This window comes from Uranotaenia lowii, chromosome 3 (assembly GCF_029784155.1).
Source record: "Uranotaenia lowii strain MFRU-FL chromosome 3, ASM2978415v1, whole genome shotgun sequence".
Lineage (NCBI taxonomy): Eukaryota > Metazoa > Arthropoda > Insecta > Diptera > Culicidae > Uranotaenia > Uranotaenia lowii.
Genome location: NC_073693.1, coordinates 205,509,409 through 205,525,232, shown reverse-complemented (window position 1 = coordinate 205,525,232; position 15,824 = coordinate 205,509,409). Strand labels below are relative to the sequence as shown.

General features: G+C 39.8%; 1 protein-coding gene across 4 annotated transcripts in view; it reads right to left on the bottom strand.

Moving 5' to 3' along the window:
• Window positions 1-15,824, bottom strand: part of LOC129756095 (neurobeachin-like protein 1) — a 260,283-nt gene that overhangs the window by 36,066 nt on the left and 208,393 nt on the right. For all 4 annotated transcript variants that reach the window (XM_055752849.1, XM_055752851.1, XM_055752850.1 and 1 more), the window contains 2 exons: window positions 9,040-9,306; window positions 7,467-8,975 (listed from right to left, as the gene is read on the bottom strand). In XM_055752849.1, the coding sequence (XP_055608824.1) occupies window positions 7,467-8,975; window positions 9,040-9,306 (1,776 nt within the window). The remainder of the gene's footprint in view (window positions 1-7,466; window positions 8,976-9,039; window positions 9,307-15,824) is intronic.

Genomic DNA, 15,824 nt, shown 5'->3' with positions numbered 1-15,824 from the left:
CGAGATGCCGCAAATATGCTGGGTGTATTGTCTACAACCGTGCATCGAGCCAAAAAACGAGCCGGACTATCGACTTACTAGAAGGTAGTGACTCCAAATCGCGATGATAAACAAAATACGACGACCAAAGTGCGATCCCGGAGGCTGTACACGACGATGCTGACGAAGTTTGACTGCGTGGTAATGGACGACGAAACCTACGTCAAAGCCGACTACAAGCAGCTTCCGGAACAGGAGTTTTATACGGCAAAGGAAGAAGAAAGGTAGCAGATATTTTCAAGCACGTGAAACTGTCAAAGTTCGCAAAGAAATATCTGGTTTGGCAAGCCATCTGTAACTGTGACTTGAAAAGCAGCATTTTCATAGCTACGTGAAAGAGTCCATGGAGTGGTACGCCGCCAACAACGTGCAGGTGGTTCCCAAGGACAAGAACCCTCCAAAAACTCAGTTCCGCCCAATTGAAAAATACTGGGCTAGTCAAGCGGAACCTAAATAAGACCAAAAAAACTGCTAAGGACGAGCAGCAGTTCAAGGCAAACTGGCTTTCTGCGGCGAAGAAGGTGGACAAGGTGGCTGTACAAAATCTGATGGCAGGGGTTAAGCGTAAGGCCTGGCAATTCGGATTTGGAAAAGCGGAAGCCTAACTGAATATTTTTCCTGAATTTTATACTAATTAAACTTGAAAAAGAAATTTAATTTGATTTTTTAAATAAACGATTTCACTGATTTACACGCGTTTTCCCTTTCCCAATGGGTAGGATTGGGAGGAGACCACAATATTCGGGTGACGGGTGTATTTCCTGGGAGGCCCCGTCACATAAAAAACGTGTGACGCTCTCTTACTCAAGTAAGCCGCTCAGTTTAGCCACACACAAGATGCAAATCTTGGAGTTCTCCCGCCTAACTTTTTCGCTCCGGGAATTTCTTCAGGCCCGGGTTGTAAAACTACCGAAATGAGCGTGGCGACGAACGTGTTGAATGAGACATATTCACACGTTGCTCTCTGACAAGTCAAACCCTGGCGAACCAGGACTAGGCTTAAAAATGAGCCGTATTACGAACGAAGATATTTTATATCGGTTGTATGATGTTTAAATGTGCAACATTGTGTCATGTGAAGTGAGCAACAAAAAGAAGCCTTTGTAGGGCTGAGATTTGTTGTCACAGTGAGTGGTATAGTGTTGTGTGAGGTGAGCAACAAGTGGTAGCCTTTCAAGTACAGAAGTTTGTTAGTAGTAGCCTTTGTAGGACTGTTGTCACAGTGAGTAGAATTGGGTCATCTGAAGTGAGCAACGAAAAGAAGCCTTTGTAGGGCTGAGGTTTGTTGTCACAGTGAGTAGTATTTTGTCTTGTGAAGTGACCAAAAAATAATAGCCTTTGTAGGGCTGAGGTTTGTTGCCACAGTGAACAGTATTGTCTCATGTAAAGTGAGCGACACATAGTAGCCTTTGTAGGGCTGAAGTTTGTTGTCACAGTGAGTAGTATTGATTCATGTGAAGTGAACAACAAATAGTAGCCTTTGTAGGACTGATGTTTCGTGTCACAGTGAGTAATATTCTGTCATGTGAAGTGAACAACAAATAATAGCCTTAATAGAGTTGAGGTTTGTTGCTACAGTGAATAGTATTGTGCCATGTGAAGTGAACAGCAAATAATAGCCTTTTTAGGGCTGAGGTTTGTTGTCACAGTGAGCGGTATTGTGTCATGTAAAGGGAGCAAAAATGGTAACCTTTGTAGAGATAAGGTATTTTGTCACAGTGAATAGTATTGTATTGTGTGAAGTAAGCACCAAATAAAAGCCTTTGTGGGACTGGGGTTTGTTGACACAGCGGATAGCATTATATTATGTGAAGTGAAGTGAAGTGAAGTTATTTGTTGTCACGGTGTGTATTATTCAGGGAATCCAAAAATCGTTATCCTTCGATAGAATTTGCCGATCAAAACACCCGTGAGAGAGATTTTCATCCGCAAGAACACTATACTAGCGCTTATCAGCTTCAATTTGGCTCTCGATAAGTTGTGCATTCCGATTCAAATTTATCGTCTCTTGTAACCAGAGATGCCAATCCCAAGCAACCAAAAGTCGCATTTTTACTTAAAGATGGAACTCCGATGTTCACATTTGGCTGAAAAAATCTTTTACGGGAGCTTCAGGTGACTATTGTCACGTAAAAGTTACTGAGGAACTTCCATCGCCCTTTGAAAGGTTAAACTATCGATAACGGAACTTATAAGCGCTTTTAATGGAACTTCTTTCGAGAAGGTCCATAACGTTCGCGTAACATTCTGAAACGCACCATTAAGATACTTGAAGGTGTTTTAAAAAACCTGTGTGGGAATTCTAAGCGACATGTCAAAAATGTCTGTCAATTTCTTGTCATGGTATTTGTTTTGTTTGTATCTGTACTGATATTTACAAATGGAACTCGATTCAAGATTTTTTCGAATTTTTCCTATAAATGTTAAGATATTTGAACAAATTTTTGATGATGCGAATTTTTGTTACTATTCATATTATGTACTGAAAGTCCTTTAAACGAAATAAGGTACAATCTGTGCGCACCAGCTGACCAACGAAAACGGCCTCAGACTCATTGATTTCGCCGCCTCCAAACGAATGGCCGTACGTAGTACCTTTTTTCAGCACCGCCCACACAAGTACACCTGGAGATCACCGTACCAAACTCAATCACAGATCGACCACGTTCTCGGACATCATCGACGTCAGATCCTGTCGGGGCGCCAACATCGAGTCGGACCATTATCTGGTGATGGTGAAGATGCGCCCAAAACTCTCCGTAGTGAACAACACTCGAAACCGGCGCCCGCCTCGGTTAAATATCGCGCGACTGAAGCAACCTGAGGTCGCGGCAGACTACGCACAATCGGTCGAAGTAGCGCTGCCGGCAGAGGGCGAGCCTGACGAAGCCCCTCTCGAGGACTGTTGGGATACCATCAAAACAGCCATCAACAGTGCTGCGGAGAACGTCATCGGTTATGTGGAGCGATCTCGACGGAACGACTGGTTCGACGAGGAGTGTAGGAGGGTGATGGACGAAGAGAATGCCGCGCGGGCGGCAGTAGTGCAGAAAGGCACCCGTCGAAATGTGGAAAATCACCGACAGCGGAAGAGGCAGCGAGTCCGACTTTTCCAGGAGAAAAAGCGCTGCCTGGAGGAGGAGGAGCTCGAGGAGCTGGAGCAGCTGCATCGTTCCCAAGAAACACGAAAGTTCTATCAGAAACTCAACGCATCCCGCAAAGGCTTCGTGCCGCAAGCCGAAATGTGCCGGGATAAGGACGGGGGTATCCTGACGGACAATCGTGAGGTGATCAAAAGGTGGAAGCAACACTTCGATGAACACCTGAACGGCGCACATGCAGGAGATCAAGACGGTGGGGGAAGGTACATCGCCGGCGTAGCCAACGACGAAGACGAGCCACTCCCAACGATGAGTGAAGTTAAGGAAGCCATTCGCCAGCTGAATAGAAACAAGTCGGCTGGGAAGGATGGCATCGCAGCTGAACTCATCAAAATGGGCCTGGACAGGTTGGCCGATTGCCTACACCGGTTGATAATCCGGATCTGGGACATAGAACAGCTACCGGAGGAGTGGAAGGAGGGGGTAATATGCCCCATCTACAAGAAGGGCGACAAATTGGACTGTGAGAACTTCCGAGCGATCACTGTCCTCAATGCCGCCTACAAAGAGTTGTCCCGAATCTTACTCCGCCGCTTAACGCCACAAGCAAACAGATTCGTGGGAAGTCATCAGGCCGGCTTTATGGAGGGACGGTCTACGACGGACCAGATATTCACATTACGGCAAATCCTCCAAAAATGCCGTGAACACCAAGCCCCTACGCACCATCTATTCATCGACTTCAAAGCCGCATACGACACGATCGACCGTAACGAGCTATGGAAAATCATGGACGAAAACGGCTTTTCCGGGAAGCTGATCAGACTGATCAAGGCGACGATGGATGGAACGCAGTGCTGTGTGCGGATTTCGGGTGAATTGTCGAGTTCATTCGAATCGCGCAGGGGGCTTCGACAAGGTGATGGTCTATCCTGCATGATGTTCAACGTGGCGCTAGAAGGTGTTATTCGACGAGCGGTGGGCGAAATGCGGGGCACGATTTTCAACAGATCCAGTGAACTTATCTGCTTTGCCGATGACATTGATATAGTCGGCAGATCATCTGCGGCGGTTTAGGAGATCTACCGCAAACTGAAACGCGAAGCAGGAAGGATTGGGTTGATGATTAATACGTCCAAGACGAAGTACATGCTGGCCTGCGGATCCGAGACCGACCGAACCCGCTCGTCCAGTAATAACAAGGTCACGATCGACGGCGACGAGCTGGAGATAGTCGAAGACTTTGTCTATCTCGGCTCACTTGTGACCGCAGACAATGACACCAGCCGTGAGATCCGGAGGCGAATTATTAGCGGAAGTCGTGCCTACTATGGACTCCACAAGCAACTGCGGTCGAGAAGACTTAGCATTCGCACGAAGTGTAACCTGTATATGACGCTTATTAGACCGGTTGTTCTCTACGGGCACGAGACATGGATATTGCTCGAGGAGGACCTGCGTACACTCGGAGTATTCGAGCGACGAGTGTTAAGAACCATCTTTGGCGGAGTACAGGAGAACGGAATGTGGAGGCGAAGGATGACCCACGAGCTCGCGCGACTCTACGGCGAACCCAGTATCCAGAAGGTGGTGAAGGCTGGCCGGGTACGCTGGGCGGGACATGTTGCGAGAATGCCGGATGACTGTCCTGCAAAACAGGTGTTCGCTACGAATCCGGTAGGAACAAGACGAGCGAGGGCGCAACGAGTTAGACCAAGTGGAGCGTGATCTGGCGAACGTGGGGTGCCCGAGAAATTGGAGAACGGTTGCTATGAACCGAGTGAATTTTAGGAATTATGTTCGTCAAGTTATGTTGTAAGACGGAATACTATGTAAATAAATAAATAAGGTACAATCTATTGACCAACCTATTCAATCATCTCAAATGACTTTAAGTTTAAATACTAATTATTACAGTGGCAATGAACTATTGCTGGATTGGTCGAGAGGCTGGTGAGTTTCATTGCAACCTAGAGAGTAGCGGTTCAATTCTCTAGACGTAATCAAAACAATATAATTAAAACCAATGAGATAGACCATGATAGACCGGCAACCTAGCAATCTGACATCTGAATGTCAGAGCAATCTGTCAATCGGATTTTTTTTTCGGCGCGTAGAAGTTCTGGGACATTCCCTTAGAAGCTGAATAGCGTTCTTTACAGCCACATAAACGAACTTGAAAGTAGCTTTAAGAACTTAAATTTTGGGCTGATTAGCATTCTCTTCAGACACAAACGAGAACTGATGAAGCTTCGATGGAACCTTTTTAAGGGAATTCTGGTTGCTTGGGATGTGCCTGATTTTTCAGGTATTGCCTGATTTTTCAAGGCTCTGCTTGACAACCTGATAAGCCATTGAATTTGCCTGATTTTTGAAAATATATCTGATTTTGCCTGATTTTTGTGAGTGTGATGAAAAATGGTGGTGGATTGCTGCTGAAGTGATTAAGTGGAAATGTGGCTGAATCAAAGCAATCGAAAGATTTCCTTGAATTCTCATTTAAAAAAGCGAATTGAAGGGAATCTTTCGATTGCTTTGATTGCTTTGATTCAGTAGAATTATTCAACCAAGTAGGCTCACAACACATGTTAGAGAGAAAATGAGGAGCGGCGACCAAAAAAAAAGGTCATCACTTTTAGCGAAATTTCCGTTACTTTATCGTAGCCTGAATTTTCCTGATTTTTATTTCGCAAGGTCCCTGATTTTTGAAAAAAATGTCGGCAACCCTGCTTGTAACGTAAAGGATAAGTTCTCGCTCCCGGACGAGAGAAAATATCTCTCTATTTTGCATGGAGTTAAGAGCGCGGAGAGTCAGAATGGACGTAAATTGCTAGAAAAAGCACTCTTTGCGCGTTTGTTCTTTCGATCGCTTCCAGTTTTGTCGGAGAGTTCTCTCAGAACTAGAACTGACCGAGAGAAAAAAAATTCGGACGAGTTATCTTGATTGGCATTGGAAAAGGATGAGAAGTCATCGCGTTCTCATATTTATCGCTAAGTGTTACACAAGTGATAAACCAGTTATCATCATCAGATCTGCTCGATTTGCTTCCCTGGTATTGTTTTGTGTAAAATAAATAAAGCCCTGGGGGTCAACACCTTCGTAATCGGTTTCACTTTCGGTGTTAGGGATCGGATGGTGCTCCAAAGTATCGAAAATCTCTAATTCCTAGTTTCACTGCGGAGAGATGGTAAATACTTGGGCGACAAGGCATACCCAATAATATCCAAGTGAGCCTTCATCCATGCCCAGGGAAGAAAACGACGAGAGTATGTAATGATTTTTTTTGTAAACGATACTATTTCGCCAAGAGTTGATACCACATAACTACTTTCCAAATTAAATTTTTATGCGCCAACTAGACGACTTAGAAGAAGTAGTATATTTGCCCTCGTTCTGCTCATGCTCATGGCTCATGGCTCATGTCTCAGGTCTCAGATCTAAGTTCATATGATGTATCAGATCTCACGTCTCAGGTTTCAGGCCTCTGATCACTGCACAATGGTCCATATCAAATATTTAGCGAGACAAAATTAATAACACCAAATCGGTGCTTTTTAGACAAATCATTTCTTCTACAAAGTTAGGACTTCATATAACAAGCGCTTTCTTTCTAAAAGGTTAATTTTTAGGCCGTGTCAATACCGTGGGAATTCGTGAAACTAAGAGTATAGAACTATAATATAATAGAGTATAAAACTATAATAGAGAGCTATAGATTGTATCTATTGAGAAACTGTACTGAATACATAAAAGTCACGCAATGAAATGCTAATAATTTTTTTGTCTAATAAGATACGAAGTTCAGGTTTTGGACAAGGTTCTTCAAAGAACTTATAAATTGGCACGAAATCCATTAGCAGTCTCGGCTCCACAGAAGAAACAAAAACGATGTTGATTTTTCAATACAGAATATTAAATCTTCTCATACAAACATAAAACTTCATGTTTACTCATGTAAACGTTACTTAAAAATTCGGCAAAAAATCATTGATGAGTTTTGAACCAAAACTAAGTTTTTTAGACCCAGAGTTTGAAAAATTTAAAAATGAACTCAAATCGACTCAGTATAATGTACCATAGAACAAAAATATCACATCAGAATGATAAGTTTTGTAGATTTTGTATTAATTTTGTCCCGTTTCAAAAAGTAACATGGGTCATACTGAATAGCAACAGTATAACAGATCTCCCTCCCTTGAGATCTTTTAAACTTCATACAAACTATGTCATTTGGATCACCTGTTTATACGGGATGATGTTAAAAAGTCCTTCGAGAGTACCTTGATCTACGTGGCCAACAAACTGTTACTTTCGTATTGACTTACTTCAAATTGGAGGTAGTGGCGTCGATTTCCAGCAGGAAGCCTTTCTCTTTGTCGAACGACATCCAGCTGTGACAGCCGAGGATGCCACTCTTGGTAACGGATATCAGCATATCGGGACTAGTTTGCAGGAATGATCGGGGTGGGCTCCGTGGAGTGCTCAGGTAAACGATCGGATCTTTGTCGGTGGTCAACTCGCAGTTTATGCAATTCACACGATCCAGAATGAGGGTGAGATCCGGTTTGCGAAGCTCTAATTTAAGCAGCTTCATTGTCAAATCGTCCTGGCTGAGTCGTTTCGGATGAGCTTCCCTCAGCAGTTGGGAAGGCGTTTGTCCAAAGTTGTTTATCATTCCTTCCACAGCTTCACGCTCGATTGGATTGGTGATTTTGTCCAAATCAACAGCTCCCTCGTACGAACAATAATAAAACACGTTCAGTGCTTCGACAGCTTTTGGCCCTTTCTGCTTGTAACCAAATATTAGATCGATCCAGTGATGTAGATTCTGAGACACATATTCCGACTCCAACGCTCTCCGGTGAATGGCTATGAAATCTTCGGCAGATTTGGCCCATGGTGGGAGCACAACATCATCTACTGGTTCTTTCGTTTGCTGTAGAATGCCCAAATCGAATTTGTTCATGTTTTTTAAGAACTCCGGGAAATAGAAGAACTCGGGTATGAGTTCCTTCACGTCGTTCGGATTATCCATTAGGAGTTTCCAAGTTTGAGGGATGGAATGAAATTGTCTGTCCGCTACATCAAAACGACCACTTTGCAGTTCTATATGCAGCGATGTAAACGGCTCAACTCGCAACAAATAATGTAAAACTCCAGCTGAGTTAGAATAATGGGTACCGTAATGAAATTTTGGTATCATACCGGACGGATCTTCAAAGCTGTCAAACTTGCTTCTCACTTCGGCTTCATTTTTTGGGTTCACAACTCCAACGGGCTTGCTGAGGTCCCTGAATGATTTTGGATCATTAAGATCCAAGATGTCGCTAGTATAGTCGGCCAATATCCAAGGAAACACAGGGTACTGACTTAAGTCGTTGTACGATCGTCCAGCAATCGTGTTCAAGTGCATCAAGTATTCGAAGTTAGAAATCTCCCTATTAACCCACTTCTGCATTAGACCAGATGATTTCAACAATTCGGCTGGAGAGCGACCGGATCCATATAATATATTTGGTGGTTGAAGACTGAGAATTTTGGTGAAAATTTTATTTCTAGTTTTTGTGGTGAAATTAAGAAAATAGCTGGTTTGATCCACCAGAAACATTTCCAAAGCGCTTCTCCTAAGATTGAACTTCCTTAAATGCAATTCCCTTAACTGACTAATCGGGAATTTGAAATCTAATCTTTGACCATCGTCTCGAGAGGACCCAATCTCGGAGAATACGATCTGATTTGTCGTCAGGTCCAGTCTTCCCTTCACTCGGGTCATGAGCGTTATCAGTTCACATTCCTGAGAAATTACAATTTTCTCCTTGCCGGAAGTTTCAGGACTGGAAGGAAAACCACAATTCAGTAATCTAACGCATACCTTCCAATAAATTAAAAAATACTCACACTTGCGGTTCCATGCTGTTCCGCAGTTCTTCTTCCAGCAGCAAGATGTCTTCGTCGACGGATTCATCGCCCAGGACTGCGGGAGCGATGGTTGAGCCCAGCTCGGTTGAAAGCCTCCGGTTGTGTGACGTGCTTGAGGAGGTGGTATTGTCGCGCATGTTAGATGCAGCCGTGTGCGGATCATGAGCCAGGTTCGGTTCCAGTTTCAGCCGCATGCGGACGCTGTTCTCGTGGTGCGATAGACGCCAGTACTCCTCCTCGTCACATCTGGAAATATAAGAGAAAGAAAGAAATATATAATTAAAATGCGAGATTAACATTTGAAAAAAAAAATAGCAGTAGAGAATAGTAGTTTTTCCCACTGAAATTTTGAAATAAACATATTTTTCTACAATGTCAATTGAAATAAGAATAGGACCGTCTCATATCTGGCGTAAGAAACAGGAATACTAATCGTAATACGCCATCTATTGACAAAATGAGATTCAGACATATTTCTTAGGAAGACTAATGTAACTAAATCACTTATGTGGAGTTCACTAGATAAATTTTACAGCAAATCCTCGGTTGGCAATTTAAGTTTCTGTGTTAATAATACTAACTGTCAGTGTTGGGCATAAAAGCGCCGATTCGCTGATCGTTAATTAGTCTGCTAACTCTTTGTTAGCGGTTCAATAGGGTGAAAGTTTAGGGCTAAAAACCCTCTTTAACTCTCATTTGCACTAGATTTTGTTTCCCACTAGGAGTGTCAATTTGACACTCCAAGCTAAAATCGTCATACCTTTTTTTAAATCTAACCGATTACAATGCAACTTAAATCACTAGACAATCCTTGTCATGTCAGTAAAATATGTTTAGAACATTATATAAAGCTAAAGCTACTAATTTCAATATTCCTTTGACAACTCCCTAAATTATTCGTAGGAGTCATGACATGATTAGAACTAGTGTGTCAAATATTCCGCAAAGTGTCCTCTTGAACCACGGATTTTAATTTGAGTACCTTTGCTCTATGCGTCGTGAGCCCAACAGAGACTTCCTCATCTGATAAATGAGTGGAATCCATGCTGAATTTACAAAAAAATATGCTTATCTATAGTAAAATTAATCTAAAATGTGGTTTTTGGAAAAAAATTAAAAAACCAAATCCACGAAATCACAAAACTAAGCACAAATCACCAAAACATCAAAATTTAAACATATACGGTAGTATAAACTAATGGGTTTTTGTGTTGGGCGCCTATTAAACAAGTTGAGCACCACTGACTTTTAGTGTGTGCTGCACGGCTAACTACAACCCAAAACACAAAAACTCGAAACCCAAAACTTGTTGCAATTATAATTATTTACTTACACACGACATTTTAAAAACTTAAGCTAGCTTACATTATCTACTCACGGGCCCATTTTTCCTACCATAGCATCAAACGCACAACAATCATATCACAGCTGCTTGGACGGCACAGGTAAAAAAACGACCTATTAATTAAAGATCTTGGCATTTCCATTTTTTGGCACAACGACCCGCTTGGGGTCGTTTTCGTTATCCAACTTCTAATTTCCATCGTCGGATAAATGGATACAAGGGCAGCGGCTTAGACTCTGTAAAATCGAGACTTTTCAAACACCATTTCCGGGAGGGGATTTTTAGTTTGTTTCACTCATCCTTCTACCTGATTTACACTGCTTAAAATTATTCTTTCGTTTTCGATTTCTTTCTCCAAGCGCAACGCTAAACTCAATCTACGATGAGAGGTGAGTTTTGAGAATAAGAATTAAAATGAATTTTGGCTGCTTTACCGTTGTTTCCGCTAAGATTGTCACCTGTAGGAGCCAGCTCGGTCGGTTGTTGCCTCGTCTCACTCAATTAGTCGCCTGGGAGCTGAGGGAATTCCAATTTGTATATCCGATCCACTGAAAGTGGTTTTATTGGCTCACCTTTTCATCTAGCAGCTCCGGAATATCCTCCTTATTCGGAGACTACAGCTTTGGGACACCAAACGATTGCGGGCACCGTTGAATTAACGCGCGATGACGAATTATACCGCCTAAACTTTTTTTCCGTCGATTGTTTTCGTACGTTGATGTTGTTTTGATGATTTTTGTTTTCGTTTTTCATCCCACGTGTGCGTTTGACATCAACACTCTAAATTTGAAACACTTATTCTTTGGTAGATTTTTGACTCACTCACTACACGCTCAAAACAAAATAGCTAGACAAACTTAATTATAATGCTACAATGCTTGACAAATGTCGCCTATTAGAAACAAATGAAAGAAACAAGTTGATTTCTTTTTGAATACTAACTCATTCCAGGTGACCTACCACTATTCATCAAATTTAAGTTCTTATTTTCCATTATTTACAAAAAAAAAGTGATTTTTCAACCTAAACATTTTATTTTCAAAAAATTTTGGTAAAAATGTAGTTCGTAAAAAACGTATACTTAGAAATTGTTACATTTTGAGCGCAAAATGCATGTTCAAATGAAAAATTGTATTAGTTGCCACGTCACAACTTCAATCATTCACATATCAATCACTATTCCATGAATAAAGGGTAAAATCAAATGGTAGCGCTTCAATTTTTAATTCTATGCATTAGTATATCTTTTTATTTTGTACCCAATACTTCGTAACTTTCATACACGTCACCGTGGAATGGGTCTTTTTAGAATGATAATGACTGTTGAAAATTATAACGAGTAATTTTAGTTACATAACTTTCAAGTGTAGAAAACTGATCAATTATCAACATTTACATATGTTCGAATTGGTTCAACTCAGGCGTCTTACTTTTATCATTATTTCGAATAAAAGATGACCTAAATTTTGTAAGTTTTTCGAAGCCAATGTCCTACTTTGCTACATTATATTCTGGTAAGCCTGATCAAAAATCTCTTTTATGTAGCCAAAATATGTTAAACGCAAAAACACTTTTTATGTTTAGTATGTACTTGAATTGGCATGTAAACGAACAGTACAGTTTTATTTGGTAAATTATTTTAAACTTTTTGTGTTTAACCATATTAGGTTGTTTACGTGGTTCCCAAAGAAAAATTTCTAGAATAAAAAATAGTTTTTAGATTTTTTGTAACAGAGAAAAGTCGAAAGTTTCACTTGCTCTAGTGTATCTAAACTGAAAATTGTTTCGAAAAATGTATACTTTTTATGATAAAAAGGGGTTTATTTTATTGATACCTTTAACATATACTTGAAACAGTATCTTTCACATATACTTGAAACAGTGGAAATCATTTAAGTACGTTTGTACATATTCATCCAAATGATTTTGATCTAAAGCTTAGTTTATTTAGAAATGGTACAGTTACGAATGCTTGTATCTCAAAAACCATTCGTTTGATCGAAATTCATTCTATAAAGGAAGTGAAGTTAATCTTATTGTAATTCATGAAAAAAAATTAAAAATTTTTTTTATAGTTTTTTGTTAAAAAAATTTCTACTTTTTTCTGTCATGATATTGATCACTTTTTCCCACTTATACTTCGTCTAATCTGTATTTCAGGTGCCTGTATCCTCCTCCTTCAATTTCTGCTACTTTTCGGTCCAACAATTATCTTTTAAAATAAACTGAGGGCAATTTAGTGAAGCATTTTTACTGGAATATCTGCTGACAAAATCTGACAAAAACGAAGCAAAACCATCATGAGCAGAACTTAAAGTATAATCGGTTAGTAGAGATCGTAGGTTGCGAAGGGTACATACAAGATTACTCTATTAAGCTTTTAAAAACAAAGAAAAACAAAGTTTTCATTTTGAAAACTGTTGTTTGTTTGTATATAATGTTCTAAACATATTTTACTGACATTACAAGGATTGTCTAGTGATTTAAGTTGCATTGTAAGAAGCAGAAGCAGAATCTTGGCGAATCATTTTATTTTTTTCAAAACAACCTGCAAACATATTCTTTAATCTGCTAGGAACCTAGTCACGAGCAGAAATGTTATAGGATTCAATCGCTGGAATTGGTTTTAAATAGAATTTTTCATAAGTTTTGTCGTCCATCAGAATTCGTCTGTCTCATAGCCTCGGTATCGGATAGCTTTCGAGCTCTGAAACTAGCAAAACATTGTTGTTGGAGGTTAGGTTCAAATGACTCATAAATAGGCAACAATTTCAGCTTATCAGCTTCCGATTATTAAAAATAAAAAAAATTCTGGTATGGGCTTTGACTTCCCTGATGGCCCTTAACCGTAGTTACCGATCATGTGCTTCACTCCAACGAATGATTTTAGCTTTGTAAACATTTTGAATAGTTTTCCAGTTATGATAACATTTTAACAGAAGCCCCCCTAGTTCCCCCCATTTTCTCTCCTGGAAGGATGAATAGATGCCAAAGATTCAGGGAAACTTTTATCATACCCTGATACCATCCCATGCAAAGTTCCATTTGTTCGATTTGTTCTCCAGTTATACAAAAAGTTGTATAGAAGTCCTACTCCCCTCTCATATTTTCCCATTGGAATGATGGAGGGGTTCCCAATACATGAAAAAAATTGCGTTGCTATTCCAATGACGTTGTCATGATAATTTTACTATCTGTGCGTTATAGTATTTTCAACCACGCAAATTATAACATCAATTTTGTAAAAGTGCACATGAAACATATTGAAATTACTATGTACCTGGTAATTTTCGATAACTATCAATGTTTGTTGTCGAAAATACTATGGTCATGATGATTCCATCATAATTTCTATTACAACTAGCGTCCGTATAGTAATTTAGACATTGTGGCACCAATTCATATCAACAAAATGCTACGCACATAGTACTTTTGAGAACAAAACATATTTGACTCAAAAACATCAGTGCGTATGATAATTTTACTATGGTAAACATTCTTGCTTGTGGTGACTGTCGCGAATCCTTCGGTTCAACACATTGGGAAGCCACCGAGAGAGCCAACCTTCGTCCGTAAAGTTGGTTACAAGAATGATCAATCAGGACTACATCCTCCAGCTCGAATTCAAACGTGTTCATCCGTCACGTAAATCACTACTACTAGTATGTGTAGCCTTTTCGATATTGACATCGATATCATTCTGGGTCGATGTGCTCGTGTAATCGTGTCATAGTGATGGAACAACTTTTTACTTTTGTTCATTCATTTATTTAAGAATGATAAAGATGAATTTCTTTTAATATTTTTGTTAATGCACGCTAAGTTTAAACACTCATAAAATATTACATAGCCACACAGTTGAATTTAGTACAAACGTACCCAATTTGAGCTATAATTTATTTTTTTTTTTTTGTTTTGTTTCCAATATTATTTTTTTTTAATTGATAACCACAACTGTATCCACCACATTGCTGTTTATACTAATTCAGGATCATTAATCATCAAACCCGTGAGTAAACAAACAAATTTTGAGCTGCTTTCAAGTTTCATAACTTTGAAAATCTTTCCAGAGCATCGGGAAAACACACAAACATTGACCGACGTGTGTCGGAAGTGTGAATTTTAATGTTTTAAAAAATGTTTTAATGCATGCATGCAAATAAACAAACCAACATACATAGTACTTATACTATTTAAATTAAGCTCCTCGTGCATACTTATCTTTATCATAACACATACTAGTTTCATCATGAAACATCAATTTTACTACGCATGAAGTAAAACAATGCATCATTTCATTGACCATTTTACTAAAACGCAGTCGAATTTACTATGCGCAGCCAAATTGAGCACATGGTGAAATAGCTATGCGTAAGGTATTTTAAACAACAAAACATATTTGACTCAAAAATATGGTTGCCTGTTGTTCATCTAAACCACGGATTTAGTAGTATTACTATGCATTTTTTTGTGTGTAGTGATGAAAATGTTTAACGTACCCAAACATACTCCCATGCCGAATTTGATTCCATTTGCTCGATTAGTTCTCTAATTATGCAAAAAATTGCAAGGCAAGGCCCCCTTTGCTCTTTCTATCTCTCTATTGGAAGAATGGATGGGTGCCAAATATTCATTGAACCATTTCTCATACCCTAAAACCATCCCATACCAATTTTGGTTCAATTTGGTTGATTAGTTTTTGAGTTGAGTAAAAAGTTGAAAGAGAGGCCCCTTAGAGGTATTCTAGGCAAGCTTATTACCACTTCGGATTTTAATAGCTGATAAGGCAACATCTATGCGTGGCGTTCGTAGCAGCGTGTTAGACTATCATCTCGAAAGGTCCCGGTTCAAATCTTATATATAAAAATGGAGGCATTTTCTTTGTAACACCATCACGTATAAACGGTTGGTCGAAATGAAGTGAATTTTGGTATCCGAGGGTTTTTTGGGCCAGAGATGGTTTGAATAATAATTTCGAGATTATTTCTTTTTATGGAAGAGGGTCTTCTATACAAAATCAACTAGAAACGGGTCAAAACTCGAACAACTTGAAGACGATTTTCATGAAAACTAGTTCATGAGCACAAAGAAGTTGAAGAACTGTAAACATTTTCCAATGATTTCTTAAGTAACTGGTAACACGAAATTTACCGGGTCAGCTAGTCTTGTATAAAGACTAATTTTTTCCATTAGGTTGTTTGATAGCGTAAGTACGCAAATCAAACAAATGTGTAGCAGAACTGGCTTGCTTACCGGCATGTGTCAAACAAAGTTAAGAACAAAGCAACTAAGTAAGACAAATTGAGGTGAAGGGAGGAATAAAGATTTTGTTGATTAAACGATTACTTGTGAGCTGAACAAAAGGCCGTTCAAATCTGTAATGAAACTTCAAAGGTTCAATAAGAATTTTGGGCTGAAT